Source organism: Galeopterus variegatus, unplaced genomic scaffold (genome assembly GCF_000696425.1).
Source record: "Galeopterus variegatus unplaced genomic scaffold, G_variegatus-3.0.2 Scaffold6181, whole genome shotgun sequence".
Lineage (NCBI taxonomy): Eukaryota > Metazoa > Chordata > Mammalia > Dermoptera > Cynocephalidae > Galeopterus > Galeopterus variegatus.
The window spans coordinates 63,981-79,768 of record NW_007732292.1 but is presented as its reverse complement, the minus strand read 5'-3'; the positions used below and the strand labels follow the sequence as shown (position 1 = coordinate 79,768).

The 15,788-nt window shown below is 35.1% G+C and overlaps 1 protein-coding gene across 1 annotated transcript; it reads left to right on the top strand.

Annotated features, from left to right (window-relative positions):
* The first annotated feature begins 241 nt into the window (after nucleotides 1-241).
* On the top strand, nucleotides 242-14,679 carry IVNS1ABP (influenza virus NS1A binding protein). Its single transcript, XM_008590524.1, has 14 exons — nucleotides 242-479; nucleotides 1,468-1,596; nucleotides 1,819-1,988; nucleotides 2,128-2,203; nucleotides 3,319-3,492; nucleotides 3,789-3,914; nucleotides 5,285-5,392; nucleotides 9,747-9,876; nucleotides 10,107-10,331; nucleotides 10,766-10,887; nucleotides 10,981-11,107; nucleotides 11,185-11,316; nucleotides 11,437-11,610; nucleotides 13,246-14,679. Exons 2-14 carry the CDS (start codon nucleotides 1,486-1,488, stop codon nucleotides 13,497-13,499), a joined length of 1,929 nt encoding a protein of 642 aa, XP_008588746.1. The 5' UTR covers nucleotides 242-479; nucleotides 1,468-1,485; the 3' UTR covers nucleotides 13,500-14,679.
* The last annotated feature ends 1,109 nt before the right edge of the window (nucleotides 14,680-15,788 follow it).

Sequence of the window (15,788 nt, the reverse complement as noted above, 5' to 3'; positions counted from 1 at the left end):
GTAATTAGCTTCTGCCCTCTGGGGAAGAATTTTTTTTTTTTTAAGATCACCTGAGTTGTTGGAAGTTAAGTGGAAAATGTTTATATATAATTGTACTTGGGTTCGTTTTTTTTATGTAGTGTGAATATTTTTCCTACTTACCTCAAAATCTCTTAAGATGAGGACTTGTTTTGTTTGATCTACTCTACCTAGGTTAGTGACAGTCTTTGATCATTCTGTGTACAGTATCTAACTTAAATTTGTCATTTACAGATTATGATGCATCATTACCACAGAAGAAATTCATGTCTATAGCTTTTAAGGACTTGATTACATCATTTTCAAGCCTGATAGATTTGGAATCACCATTAGAGCTTAAGACATCTACCTTCACTTCAACCACCTGTCTTTATACCGTGACTAAGTGCTGCGTTTTAACACTTCTTTGTCCTTGGATTATTTAAGAGTTCCCAGAAATACATTCCTCACCAGTATAGTAGGTAAGTGAATATTGAGTGCCTAGTCCAGCATTAAGACACATTGTTTTTCTGAAGACTGTGTTGAGTACAGTAACAGCCTTTCATTATTTTTTAAAAGGTAGTGAAATCAGTAATCATTTGAATATAGATATGAAAAACATTTTCAAATTCCTTTCTATAAACTTCTTTGACTTTAAATCAGTTACTTTAAACTGAAATCTCCTATTATTCCTTTTATTATATGCATTCTGTGTAGTCATTAGGCGGTTGTTTACAAGATGAAATGCAAACATTTGTAAGGAACATAAGTTTCTATTATGTGATCTTATAAGTGATTTAGAATATATGAAACTTCCAAAGGGAACAGAATATATAAGGTCATCTTTTTAAATCTCCCTACCTTGTATGTTTTAAAACATTTGTAAAAATCATTTGGCAAATACAGTGACGACACTCACCAGACTTTTAAGTGTGTGTTTTAGGCAACAGAGGATGAAGTTAGACTATTTTCCACATCTAAATCTTGATTATATATAATTTTGAGAAATAAGAATCAGATTGGTGTTCCTTTAAGGAAACTGAAAAAGAGTAGGATTGGGATATAGCTTTTCCCATTTGTGAGTAAAGGAATGACAGCAGCCCAAATCCAAATATGTGATGGCTACTTCACATCCTTCCAGGCTTTTAGGTTGCTCATTATATGGGTTTGAGCAGGACGATGTTTCATTTCCTTCCCTTTAAGATGAATTTGCTATCAGGCAAGGAAACTTGGCCAAAATTGAGATACCCACACTGTATGAATCCTTAAAAACTTATGACCAAAGTATGGGGTACAAAGACTTGGACATTCAACGCCAGTGTTGTTTCACTCAAGTTTTTGTGATAAAACTTTTTGTGTTGTTGATGGGATGAAATTTGAGAATAAAGATATTGTATTACTCTTTAAAATATAATTTTAAAAACCATCATTTACAAGTAAAGTAATTTAGCTCTCTTTCTGCTGTTTTAGCCAAATTTATAAGGAAAAATGATTCCCAATGGATATTTGATGTTTGAAGATGAAAATTTTATTGAGTCTTCTGTTGCCAAATTAAATGCTCTGAGGAAAAGTGGCCAGTTCTGTGACGTTCGACTTCAGGTATTTAAAACTTAATTGGAAACTTGATAGAACTGGCCTTTTATTAGTAAAAGCCATAAATTTCTTAGATTTGCTTATTTTTCATAGGCATTTGACTATATGAAATGACTTTTAAAGAGAATGCTTTATCTAGAAATGTAAGATAAAGGAGTCTGATGTGGTAATTAGCTAGAGAAGTACATAGTCCACAATACCTCTAATTTTAATTCTTCATAATTTCAGGTCTGTGGCCATGAGATGTTAGCACACAGAGCAGTACTGGCTTGCTGCAGTCCCTATTTATTTGAAATCTTTAATAGTGATAGTGATTCTCATGGAGTTTCTCATGTTAAATTCGATGATCTCAATCCAGAAGCTGTTGAAGTCTTGTTGAATTATGCCTACACTGCACAGTAAGTACTTAGAAGTAAACCATATAATTAGGGAATATCATCAGGAAATTCCAGGTCTCTCTAAATATATTTAAATTAATTATCTGTGTTTTAAGGCCTTGGTATTATAAATGATAAAGAACTTTTTTTATATATATAGGTTGAAAGCCGATAAGGAATTAGTTAAAGATGTTTATTCTGCAGCGAAAAAGCTGAAGATGGACCGAGTAAAGCAGGTAGAGTATCAGAAGTAATATACAAGAATAACTATTACTCGGGAGTTTTATTTTGTGTAATCAGAATACAGAATTTGTCAAAATATTTTGTTAGTCTCAAGAACTTGACATATCCGCCCCCCCCCCCCCAGAACTGAATATATTAATCGTTAGGCTATAATAATGCAACAAGATCACATTTCCTCTCAGTAAAATAATTTGGGTGAAAGTCTAGCTCTTTCAACAGTCTTCTCTGGGGAGGTAGCTGTGTCAGTCTCTGATAGCATGAACTAAAGTATTTGTCTGTTTTTCTCAAGAGTTAATCACATAACTTATGTTCTCAATTCTTTGTTCTCTTATACTGGGTTCCTCTTAAAAGTACTCCTTCTAGAATTTAATGCCAGTGAGAAGTGCTAAATAATTCATAGAAAAAAAGGGCATTTAATCCTCTATTGTGGGGGCAGGGGATGTCAATAAGCTGTTGGCCATAGGCCAGCTGCCTGTTTTTCTAAAGTTTCATTGGAACACAGCCATGTGTACTTATGATCTATGGGTGCTTTCCAGCTACAGTGACAGAGTTGAGTACTTACGATAGACAATATGGCCCACAAGCCTAAAATACTTTGGCCCTTTAAGAAAAAGTTTGGTTTGTTGGCCCTTCTGTAATGCCACTCCTCTGCTCAAAACTCCTATGATTTACAGCTCATGTCGCTGAGTTTAGCATTCCAGGTTCTCTCTAATGTAGTTCCTGTTTTTCCAGAATTATTTCCTAGTTGTCTTATCTTTTGTTCCAGCCAAACTAAGTTGTTTGCAGCGTCTTCCCTACTTCCTATCTGTGCTCAACATCAACATCATCTGTCCTGTAGAATTCAGTTATTACCTTTCATGAAGAAATCTTATCTGAACCTACATAGCATTTCAATTTGTTGCATCTCTCCTTAAACACCTTCCATGTTTGTATGGCATTCTTTTATGTTATCATTTGTACATGTATTATTCCCACTGTTAAGTCTTGTATCGAGAGAGTGGTTTCTGCTTCATCTTTATATGTTCACATAGTGCTTACACATTGAACATTAAACATTTATTGAATAAAATATATATGAATATTGGCATTTGTGTATTTCTTTTCCAAGGTTTGTGGTGACTATTTACTATCTAGAATGGATGTTACCAGCTGCATCTCTTACCGAAATTTTGCAAGTTGTATGGGAGACTCCCGTTTGTTGAATAAGGTTGATGCTTATATTCAGGAACATTTGTTACAAATTTCAGAAGAGGAGGAGTTTCTTAAGCTTCCTCGGCTAAAGGTAAGGAGTAAAATTTATAAACAGATTTCTGCTACCTAGTTCCAGGCATGGAATCTTTGTCCTTGTTTCAAGCAAGTGAGTAATAGTTATGAAAACAATAATATATTCAAATTATATTGTTATTCTTAACATTGTAATGGGTTTCTTTAGTTTTGGTTACTGGTTTCCTTACAAATTAGAGTAAATGTATGGAGTGCAACTGCGCATCTATGACAACTTTATTATGAAATTGAGAATTAAGCTGAGAACTAGAAGCTCAACATTGATCCATGTGTCTTTTTTTTTCCCAACTCTAGTTGGAGGTCATGCTTGAAGATAATGTTTGCTTGCCCAGCAATGGCAAACTGTACACAAAGGTAATCAACTGGGTACAACGTAGCATCTGGGAGAACGGAGACAGTCTGGAAGAGCTGATGGAAGAGGTTAGTTTTAAAGTAAATGGGATTCAACAATTCTTAAAAATTATTTTGCTATAACATGAAGGATTCCCTTTCACTTTTATTTTATAACCATGACCCTAAAGAATTTAAATTTTGCTATAGGTACCCCTAAGCTGAGAAACAGGGGGGGTGTCCAGGTGAGCTGAATGAACTGTTCAGTTTGGTCTTCTGCTTTTCTTTTTTTTTTTTATTTCTTTGCTTATTATGTGCTGTTAACCTTCTTTAAAGTAGCATGTAATTTGCTTTAGAAATGGGAGGTGGTACTGAAATTTTCTGTACTGTAGATTCTTAATTTTTCTTCACAGGATTTTGCTTTAAATTTGACAAGTAGGTAAAAGCTTCTAATGGTTGTTCCTCCCCATTGATTTATCTCCCCATAGGTTTATTAACAAAACTAGGATACCCAAGACTGAAGAAACAAGAAGAAACCTCAAGTGTATTGACACGTAAAGAAGCAGCAGTCCTGCCCCAGTTCTCCTAAGAAAAATCCGCTGTGGGCAGAGAACGATGATGATTTAATGGTGTTTACTCCTTTACAGGATTCTTATCTTTAAAGTTTTGTGTTTTTCAATGGTGTTGTTCATACATACAGTCACTCACTTAACTTGGACTACTTTTTAAAAATACAGAAGAAAAACAAAATTGATGGAGAAATGGTGGGAATTAAAAATTATGCAGGTGGAGCTGTGCAGTAACCTTGAGTTACTCCACTTAAGCCTTTCAGAGTCAATAAAGGCTTACCAGATCTGTTATGCCTCTAAAAATACTATCATTATGTTCTAAAAAGGCCAACAGATGATCCTTAAATCCTATATGATTTCCCACTTGAAAATCAGATGCATTAGCTATGTGTTTGCATCTTTCAAGGAAGATATCTCTACAGCTTGCTTTAATTTTTGCATTTGTTTTCTTTATCTGTTTTTCCTGAAATTGCCTACAGGACAGAAATATGTTTATGCAAATCAGACCACTTAACTTCAAAGGTGTAAACCATATCCAGTATTTTACTGTAAATATATATATTCTTTAAGAGTTTATATATTGTACCTAGTGCCTTTTTTTCTAAATGCTATACAGTAGAAGCTATGAAAAAATGAAGATTTCTTTCAAGCCAATCAAGCCAAGGACTCTTCAGCCAGTACTAGAAGATTTTGTATTTGATTTTGGTTTTTGGTTTTTGTTTTTTAAATTTTTACTACCATGACACATATTTTTCTTTACTTCGGGATCCTGCCAGAGTAAGATGTCAAGAAGCACACTGGAGGTTACCTTGAGGCGTTTGTGTAATCTGCATACTAGCGGAGTAGCCATGGTGACAGTAGCCACATGGGTGTTCTGTTGCTGTTTTGCAGGTTCAAACCTTGTACTACTCAGCTGATCACAAGCTGCTTGATGGGAACCTACTAGATGGACAGGCTGAGGTGTTTGGCAGTGATGATGACCACATTCAGTTTGTGCAGGTACACATTGCACAGTCTGAGGTAACCTCAGGTTAAAATTTGACTAGAAAATTTTATAGCATACTTAAATTTTCCTTTAATAAAGGAAACAACAAATTTCATTGGTATAACTGGACAGAAACATTTTTTGGGGAAAACAAGCATATCTTAGAGTTATTAGCATTTTTGCCACATGAAATTAACAAATTAGGAAACCCCATTTAGATTTTTTTCCTCATAAAGTAGGATTTACAAATAGTAAGAAAAAGGGCCAATGAAATGAAGCAATGTATAGATTATTTGTTATTTTGGTTAGATTATGAAATATATTAGTATGTAACAGGTATGACTCAGACCCGATTTTAAAAAAATGGTGTAGGGGACTCCTGAGTTGTCGATGGCTATGGAAGAAATTTTGGATGTTTCTTTAATTTCTGAGCTCTCTTATTACTTGAAATTAGAAATAGTATAGTTAAGATGGACTATACAGTGTAATAAACTTAAAAGTGGCTGATCATATGTTACAACTTGGTCTAGACATTTTTGAGCAAAACAAATTAAAACATAGCATAGTTAATTGTGGTGATTAAATGAGTTACTTTGCCTTTTAAAAAATCCAATTTCATTTTTTCCCCTACCTTTAGTGGGTAAATACATACTTAGACACATTGTCAACAATTAATAGAGAACAAACATCTCAGGTATAAATTTTTTTAGTTTATGGACAAATAATATACAGAAAAGAACACAAATCATAAGCATTAAGAAGCTAACCCACCAGTGTAAACACTGCCCAGGTCAAAAAGAGAAGATGTCTAGCATCCTGGAAGCCTTCTTGCCCCTTGCCAGTCAGTGCCCTACACTGCCTCAAAGGAAATCATTATTATAACTTCTGACACAATAGATTAGTTTTCCTATGTTTGAAATTTATATAAATGGTCATACAATATGTATTATTTTTATTTGTCCTTTAACTCAACATTGTAGTTGTGAGAGTTAAGTTATAACTGAGATTTAAGGGACATTTTTCTTTAAAAATTAGGTCAATGGTAGACTCAGTAGTAACCTATATGGTTATGTTATCAGCTCTCTGTGGTGTCCTATGGCAATAGTGGTGGAGTATCTTTATTTTCTAAAAAGGTTTTGGGTTTTAATTAGTTGAGAACTTTGTTCGTGTTTGTGCATTTTGAATATCTAGGATATTTTCCCTCCTAAGTCTAAACATTTTAAATTAACATTTCTAATGTACATTTTAAACAAGCAATGGATGTGTGCCCATAAGTGGCAGGCCATAGTGTTCAGTATGGTGACAGAAAAATGAGTAAGAGTTTCTGCTCGAGGACCTTATAAGAGTGTACAAAACTATACAGACTTGTAAGAGGCATCTATAAAAGGCCTAAGGGGGAGGGCATCGTGGAGATAAGAGGAAAGAAACCAGGGAAATTTCACAGAGGAGGCAACATTTGAGCAGTCTTGAGGATTTAGAGGAGTTTGTGTAGCAGAGAGAGGGAGATATATTAGATAGCAAGGAATGTCTGCAAGGAATTGCATTTCTAAGACTAGGAAAAGTAGGTAAATGCTACCTGAATGGGTACTTTATCCTATAGGCACTGGGAAGCCTTCATAGAATTTTAGATAAGGAGTAGAGTGATATGAACAGATAGTGTTTCACAGCTTCAGTAATAGTGAAAAACTGGGCAATAATACAGCAATAGGAGGATTGGGTAAATTATGATATTTCTAGTCAGCAAAGATCTGTACATTTATTAATAATCACATTTTAGACAAATGGTTTAACTATCAGGTGGCTGTCTCTGACCTCTGAGATCCCAATCGATTTGTGGTTTTTTACTTCTCAAAATTGTTGCCTTGGGATCTTCCTATTTTTATAACCAGGCACAGAGGGTAGATTAAAGCTTGTGAGACTAATTTGTAGACTATTGCAAGCAGTAGTTCAGGTTTAAAAAAGAAAAGGTTGAGGGTTTAATCTAAGGGGATGAAGGAGAAAGGATGGATTCTTTTTTCTATATTTATGTCTTTAAATAGACATTTATATAGGTTGAGTTAGTAGGTCTTAGTGATTGTTTGGATTAGGAAGATTAAGGAAAAGAAAGAATTTGGAGAATGAATGGGATTCTGACGTGTAACTTATTGGAATGTGGTGTGGTGCATAGAGATCCCAAAGTAAAAAGGATGGGACACACATCAGGCCTCAGGAGTAACAAAAGAGGTTAAGAAGGAGCCATTAAAAAGACCAGGGCTGGCTGGTTGTTTAGAGTGTGGTGCTTATAACACCAGGGTCCAGGGTTTGATCCCTGTGCGGCAAAAATTTTTTTAAAAAGTTAAAGATAGGATAGTTAGAATCTAATCATTTTGTAAAAGCTACCTAAGGTAGGAGAAGAAAGTTTGGAGGAGAACTGAATTGTAAACTGTGCCATCCTTCCCTAGGAGGTCATGTAAAATAAGGTTAGGGATATCTCTTTTATGTATAAAGGAGTTAACCAACATTTCTATATTAGGCTTGTTAGTTTTATAACACTAGTAATCTTCATTGTTATAGTGCCTTTCTCTTTCACATCTATTTTCCCTCAATTATAGTCCGTACATTAAAACGGTTTTCTTACTGCAGTAAAACCTCTTTATGTAAGCATCATCTGTGCTACTTTAGACCCCTTCCTCCCACAGATTGGGGTAGGGTTTTATGTGTCTTGTAATTCCTAATAGCCGGTAAGGTTAGATATCTCTAACCTTATTTTCTATTCTTAGTAATTTTATACTATGATATAACCTGTCATAGTATAAGAAGAATGGGCTTTATTCTGAGAATTTCTAATCTTTATTTTAGCTGTATTATCTTAAGCAGTGCATATCTTCTGAGTTTTAATATTTTATCTGTAAAATGGATAGATAATATCACCCTCACTGGATTAAAAGAGAATGTATGAATAAAGTGCCTAACAATACCTAAGTACATAATAAATGTCTCAGTGGAACTTAATGATAACCATTGACATGTTACATTCCCTGCCTTTTTCACAAAATAGCCTGCATATGCTATAACCATGCTTGCTGAAGGGACCAGACCTAACTTCCCATAGTTTTTTTTTTTTTACAGCTTCATGTAGCTACAAAATGTTGTTTCTATTACTTGTTACATGGCTTTGAACTTTCACTAGCAGCAGAAATTTCCACTTGAGATCTTACCTGTCCATGTGGTCTGGGCCTGGACCAGAATAAGTGGATAAGCAGACTTTGCCAGGTACTGAAGGTGGTACCTTTTCATTTGGCAGTTTCTCTTCAGGTAGTCCTTACTCTTTCAATTCCATATGATCATATCCTTTGGAAGCATCAAGGGCTAAAGTAATTGGAGGAAAGCCATCAAAGGAACCTCACGCATGAGAACATGTGTATGTAGTTCTTTACAGTCATTTGGAAATGCCAACTTCTCTCTCAGAGTTTCTGTATGTTCTACTTTAGGGAATATTTGGTACTTTTAGTGTTGTTTCATTTCTGATTACTACTTTTTTGTGTTTTGATGTAGTTTTACCTAGAAAACCATTCTGTAATACCTGTAAGGTAGCCCTAAAGAAATATACTTTGTGTTTTTTGTAATTGCTACTTTGTTCTGTAAAATACTTTGAGAGAGACTGGATGGATCTGTTGCTGCTCACTTTTTGCTGGCATTGTATGACTAATACCAGTACGTAAAATTTAGTTAGGTTTGATAGTTTTATGAAGACGGCAGGTTAAATGTATTCTCTCAGTTAATTCATGCCATTCTTTTTTTTTTTTTTTTTTTTAAAGATGACCGGTAAGGGGATCTCAACCCTTGACCTGGTGTTGTCAGCACCACGCTCAGCCAGTGAGTGAACTGGCCATCCCTATATGGGATCCAAACCCGGGGCCTTGGTGTTATCAGCATCACACTCTCCCGAGTGAGCCACGGGCCGGCCCCCATGCCATTCTAATCTATAACATCTTTTAGAAGATTCTACACAATATAAAAAACATGCAAGTTTATGTGGATTATAGGTTGGGTTTTTTTTTGTTTTTTTGTTTTTCTTTTTTTCCCTGTCCTTATTAAGGTATCATTCTGACACCTGATCTGCAACATGTTTTTTGAATTGTTTAAATTTAGCTTTTTCTGACCAGGTGAATTGTGTAGGTGTAGTTGTTTCATTATGAAATGGAGAAGTATGCTAGTATTTGTGTCAATTGGAGAGTGTTGTTTTGTGTTAAATTTAGTGTTCTGTAAATGTCATACATGAGAGAAGGATACTCAGTGTTTTTGCAGTGTTGTGGAATAGCTCAGGAACAGAGGTACACCAGATGTGGTCTTTGGCTAGGTTTCTGTAGCTACCTTTTGATTTTGCAGAAAAAGCCACCACGTGAGAATGGCCATAAGCAGATAAGTAGCAGTTCCACTGGATGTCTCTCTTCTCCAAATGCCACAGTGCAAAGTCCTAAGCATGAGTGGAAAATCGTTGCTTCAGAAAAAACTTCAAGTAAGTATATGACACTTGGCCGATTATCTTCAGTTTATTTTTAAGAAGGAGTGTTGTCAACTTAATACGTTCAAATTAACCCTTTGAGGAAAAAAGTCAGAAGCAATTTAGTTTGGAAAACAATAGCAGATTGTTCCAGTCTGTAGACTGTGGAGTCCAATTCAGGATTATAAAGCACCCAAAAGTGTAATAATAATTGCATTATGAACATGGAACTCTTGTGTTTACAGATAACACTTACTTGTGCCTGGCTGTGCTGGATGGTATATTCTGTGTAATTTTCCTTCACGGTCGAAACAGCCCACAGAGCTCACCAACAAGTACTCCAAAACTAATTAAGAGTTTAAGCTTTGAGATGCATCCAGATGAGCTAATAGAAAAGCCTATGTCTCCTATGCAGTATGCAAGATCTGGTCTGGGAACAGCAGAAATGAATGGCAAACTCATTGCTGCAGGTAAGAACAGAAGGATGAGTGATTTTTCGGAAGCATTCAACTGGCTAAGTCTGTAAACGGGCATTTGCACTTGCTTGTGACATGCAAACTTTGGAAGACGAGTTTAATATGCCTTTTCCCATGGCATTCCAAGAAAACAAGGAAATAACAAATGCTATTGAATATGCCTAATCTTCAAATCACTGTTTGTTTCTTCTAACTTTTTAAAAATTATAAAGTAGGTAAAATTTTCTCTCCTAAATTTCATGCCAAGACTAAGCAATTGCTAATGAATGTTATTCAGCTATTACAAGCACTTAGTTAAAACATTAACTAATGGGTCCTTAAAAAGTTTTAATACTTTTTCTCATTTTGTATATTACTTAAACCATTCTGGATTAGAAACCTTGGTCTCATTTAGTATTTTAAACAAATCTTTTTGGTTCTTTTACTAGGTGGCTATAACAGAGAGGAATGTCTTCGAACAGTAGAATGCTATGATCCACATACAGATCACTGGTCCTTTCTTGCTCCCATGAGAACACCAAGAGCTCGATTTCAAATGGCTGTACTTATGGTAAGCACATTATGTTGCCGAAGCAACCCATGTTTAACTTTTTTCTTATAACTTCAGAATAGCAGAAATTCTCATCTCTCACTTTTGGCATAGGGCCAGCTCTATGTGGTGGGTGGATCAAATGGCCACTCAGATGACCTGAGCTGTGGAGAGATGTATGATCCAAACATAGATGACTGGACTCCTGTTCCAGAATTGAGAACTAACCGTTGTAATGCAGGTAAGAATACTTTTCTTCTGAGATATATATATTTAAATATAAATATCCATATATGACTATATTTTACACTTACATAGGAGTGTGCGCTCTGAATGGAAAGTTATACATCGTTGGTGGCTCTGATCCATATGGTCAAAAGGGTCTGAAAAATTGTGATGTATTTGATCCTATAACAAAGTCATGGACAAGCTGTGCTCCTCTTAACATTCGTAAGTTGATTTTTCCCCCTTAAAGTTTTTTGTTTAAAAAAGACCTGTGAATCAACAGTACTTAATACACACTTAAAGTTTTGGGAGATGTAGTAACCTTGGCTTGACTCGATTTTATAGGTAGACACCAGTCTGCAGTCTGTGAGCTTGGTGGTTATTTGTACATAATTGGAGGTGCAGAGTCTTGGAATTGTCTAAACACAGTAGAACGTTACAATCCTGAAAATAACACCTGGACATTAATTGCACCCATGAATGTGGCTAGACGAGGTGCTGGAGTAGCTGTTCTTGACGGTGAGTGTTGGGATTTAGAGAGGTAAAGAGTACATAATGGCAAGAGTTAGTCGTAAAATCCTAAGAAAATGTTAATGATAATAAATACACACTTGTATAATTAAGAATTCAGAAGCAGCCATCTCTTCTGATGCAATAGGGATTGGCAGTTTGTCCTTTAGAGAGTTTTTTTCTAATCAGACTCATAATACTTGATACATAAATATATTAATTCACCAATCTTCTGAAGGGCACAATTAATGAAGTTCATTTTCTTCCATAAACCATACCCATAATGTATTATCTTTGATTTTGAGTTTCCCTTTCTTTAGAGCAAGAATTTAAAGAAATCCCTAGTCTTTCCAATTGTCTACTCCATATCTAATTAGAAACAAAAACTTTCAACTATTTTAACAAGTCTTTCCAAAGCACTAAACTTTGTTTTATGTAGATAAAGCTTTCTTTTCATATCCATTATATTGATTTATTTAATGTCTACTTATATATAATTGTAATAACTTAGTTAGCATTGTTTTTGGGACAAAGGTGAATCTTTGAAGGCTTATGGTTCAACTAGTGAAAGCTTATGTGTATAGACACGGTAGGCCTGTATCTTTCAGCTTTCTGTGAGCCTCGTCAGCGTGTTTTACAGATACATGGATGCAGGTTGACTAAGTGATGGTCAGATGAGAAATATTGAATTTGAGAATCAGTAATAAAATTTTTCTTAAGCTACAGAATGTTTAATGCTAACTTTTTATCTATTTGAAAGTAACAGAGCTGGCCCGTGGCTCACTCGGGAGAGTGCGGTGCTGATAACACCAAGGCCACGGGTTCAGATCCCATATAGGGATGGCCGGCTCACTCACTGGCTGAGCGTGGTGCTGACAACACCAAGCCAAGGGTTAAGATCCCCTTACCGGTCATCTTTTAAAAAAAAAAAGAAAGAAAGTAACGATTAACTGCCTTGCATGTATATTTGAAAAGTCATAACTCTTTCCAGAAGAAACTTCTGTGCCAACATCATTTTATACAGTTAGAAAACTCTAGAATCTTTTTCAATTATCTGAAATCTTTCTTATAGCAGAAATCTTATACTTCCTTGAGTCTTAGTTGTATGTTCTAGACTAATAAAAAATTCCAGTGCATAGAATTGTTCTGGTTTGCCACTTAGTAGCTGCATCTTTAGGCAAGTTGTCCACCTTCTTGTGTCTCGTTTCTTCATCTATAAAGTGGTAGAATTAGTAGTAACTACTGCATAGAATTCGTGTGAGAATTGTACTTTGTTTAGATGGTGCTCCTTCTCCTTCCCTTCCCCTCACCCATTAAAGATGCCTAAGTTCCATGTGGGAATGGGTTTTCATCATTTTTACAAGGCTATTTCAGAAAGTTCATGGAAAAATAGAATTAAAAGAAAACGGCTTTCCATGAACTTTTTGAAGTACTATCTCACATTCTGTTTGTATCTCCAGCTTCTAGAGAGTGCTTGACACATTAGTAGGCATTTAATAAATATCTTTGACAGAATGAACAGGCATTTCTTCTTAACCCGGTTTTTTAGCAAAAGACAGATCTAGGGTTTTTTTGTTTTTTTTGTTTTTTTCCTTTATTATACGTTAGCCTCTCTAGATTTACCCTGTCTCATTTCTCTTATAGGAAAACTGTTTGTAGGTGGTGGCTTTGATGGTTCTCATGCCATCAGTTGTGTGGAGATGTATGATCCAACTAGAAATGAATGGAAGATGATGGGAAATATGACTTCACCAAGGAGCAATGCTGGGATTGCAACTGTAGGGAACACCATTTATGCAGTAGGAGGATTTGATGGCAATGAATTTCTGAATACGGTCGAAGTCTATAACCTCGAGTCAAATGAGTGGAGCCCCTATACAAAGATTTTCCAGTTTTAACAAATTTAAGACCCTCTCAAACTAACAGGCTTAGTGATGTAATTGTGTTTAGTAGAGGTACACTTGTGAATAAGGAGGGTGGGTGGGTATAGATGTTGCTAACAGCAACACAACGCTTTTGCATATTGCATATTATTAAACATGCTGTATATACTTTTTGTGTTTATTTAGAAAGGAATGCAAAGATGAAGTTCTGTTTTGTGTATTTTTCAGACTTCTTTGGTTATTTTACTTTTTGGAAGTTGATATTGTAAAAGAATAAACCAAGAATTGATTGGGCACATCATTTCAAGAAGTCCCCTCTCCTCCGCATTTGTTTTGCCAGTTTGCACACTGAATGATTTTTCCCTCAAATGTGTATTAAGGGGGAAGAGGCTAGGGTTTAAAGCTGTAGCCAGTTGGGTTTTTTAAGGGCCGTTTTTCAATAACTGGAACACTCTATAACAAAAGATACTTATTTAAATAGATAACAGTGACTATTTTTGTTTTTATTAAAAGAAAGCTGACATGCCTACCAATAGTTAATCCTTTTATGATTGCCTTTTTATAACTTTTTATATTCTCAGTAGAGTGCTTTACCTGTTGAAGGAAAATGTGGCAGATTCAAGTTATTGAAGCAGATTGGCAGTCTTAAAGTATGCAGAGCGGTGTGTTTCTTTTACACGCACAGATTACAAACTTCTAATATTTGCTTCAGCTGCAATTTTTTTTTTTTTTGAGGATGCAATACTTATGTTAATTTGAATGGAGTTGCTGAACAGTAACATAGCTGTGTTTTTTGATATCTGAAACACTGGTTTTAAATATTTTGACTTGTTGAGGGTATATTTTATATAGCAAGACATTTAATATATAGCAGTAAAGAACAGTGAAATATTTTATCTTCTAAATGATTCTTGTTTTTATTTATCATTAACAAAACAGTCCTAAATGGTAGCCCTCAAGTGTGGAAAAAATTAAACTGTACTGGGATTGTGAATGCAGCCTTTATCAGAACTATGTTTTTGTTCAGTTTTTCTATTCATATGGATAAATATTGGTTGGGATGATTTGGTGTCTGTTTAGTGCTACACACCTAACTTATGGTGCCAAAATTAGTACATCCTAATGATTACTGCTGATGCAAACACATTAAAGGTACTTTGCAGGAAATCCTTGCACAATGGGATTAATATCCAAATGTTGTTTGTGTACTCATTCATTACTAAAAGTTTTGGGGAGAAATCTTTTTTTTCAGTAATGATGAACTTAAGGTATTTGTGGGAAATATTCACCTGACATCTTACATCTGAAATGAGGAATGATGTAGGGTTTTTCTCTCACAGAAAGCAAAGCACCCAGGAACCTAATGAGCCAACTGGGAATGAGGTGACTATTCTGTGGCTAACTTGTGTTAGGAAGAAAATTAGAAAATTTTCTCCAAATGTTCCCACGGGTATTTGGCTACCCCATTTCTCTCATCTCTTCCACAAAGAACCACCAAGAAAGGAAGTCAGTTTGTCTGGTTACTGTGTAGTTCCTAACTATTTAGCTATAGATAGTTTGGTTCTTGGCTAGCACTAAGTTGGCAGATTTGAATTTGCCTAATATGATGACTGTCTTTTATATTGGTCTCTGTATGTTCTATTCACAAGAAAATAAAGTTTTAGTTGAGGATTGAGCACTAAAATCCTTGAGATCACTTCTCATTTCATAAATCACAGGCTTAATGCAAATAATATGTGGGACTACTTGGGGTTAAAGTTTTCCTGCATTATTGTTGATACCAAACAGGTAGTTTGGTGGCAAAAAGTATGTTTGTAAGAAGCTGTTATAGCCAGTCTTCATGAACATAAGTTTCCACAAAGGAAAAGAACAGTGCTCTGACCAGTTGTTACTGTTTATCCATATCAAAAGGTAAGCTTGTCTTTCTTCAGGAAGAAGAAAATGTGGCATAGCCTCAGCAATTTTTTAATTGTGGTTTAACACCAGTATGAGTTTTAGAGTAGTTCAGAAATAATATTGGTAATACCAAACTTGGAATTTTAATAGTCCATAAAACATACTAGATTTCCTAAAAGGGTAGAAAAACTACAAAATACCTGCTTTAATTAGCCAGACTCAGGTATGAATATTTTTTGTGACCCATTAGTCCCTTCTGGTTCATGGCATGCTTATGATGGGTTCAGCCCAAAAAACACTATCTATATATATTGAAGAATGGTGATTTTAAAATCTGAAGTTTCTCTTCTAAGGATTTGATAATTCTTCCATTGAAACAAATCTGTGTTCTATAAGGTGGAGCCCATG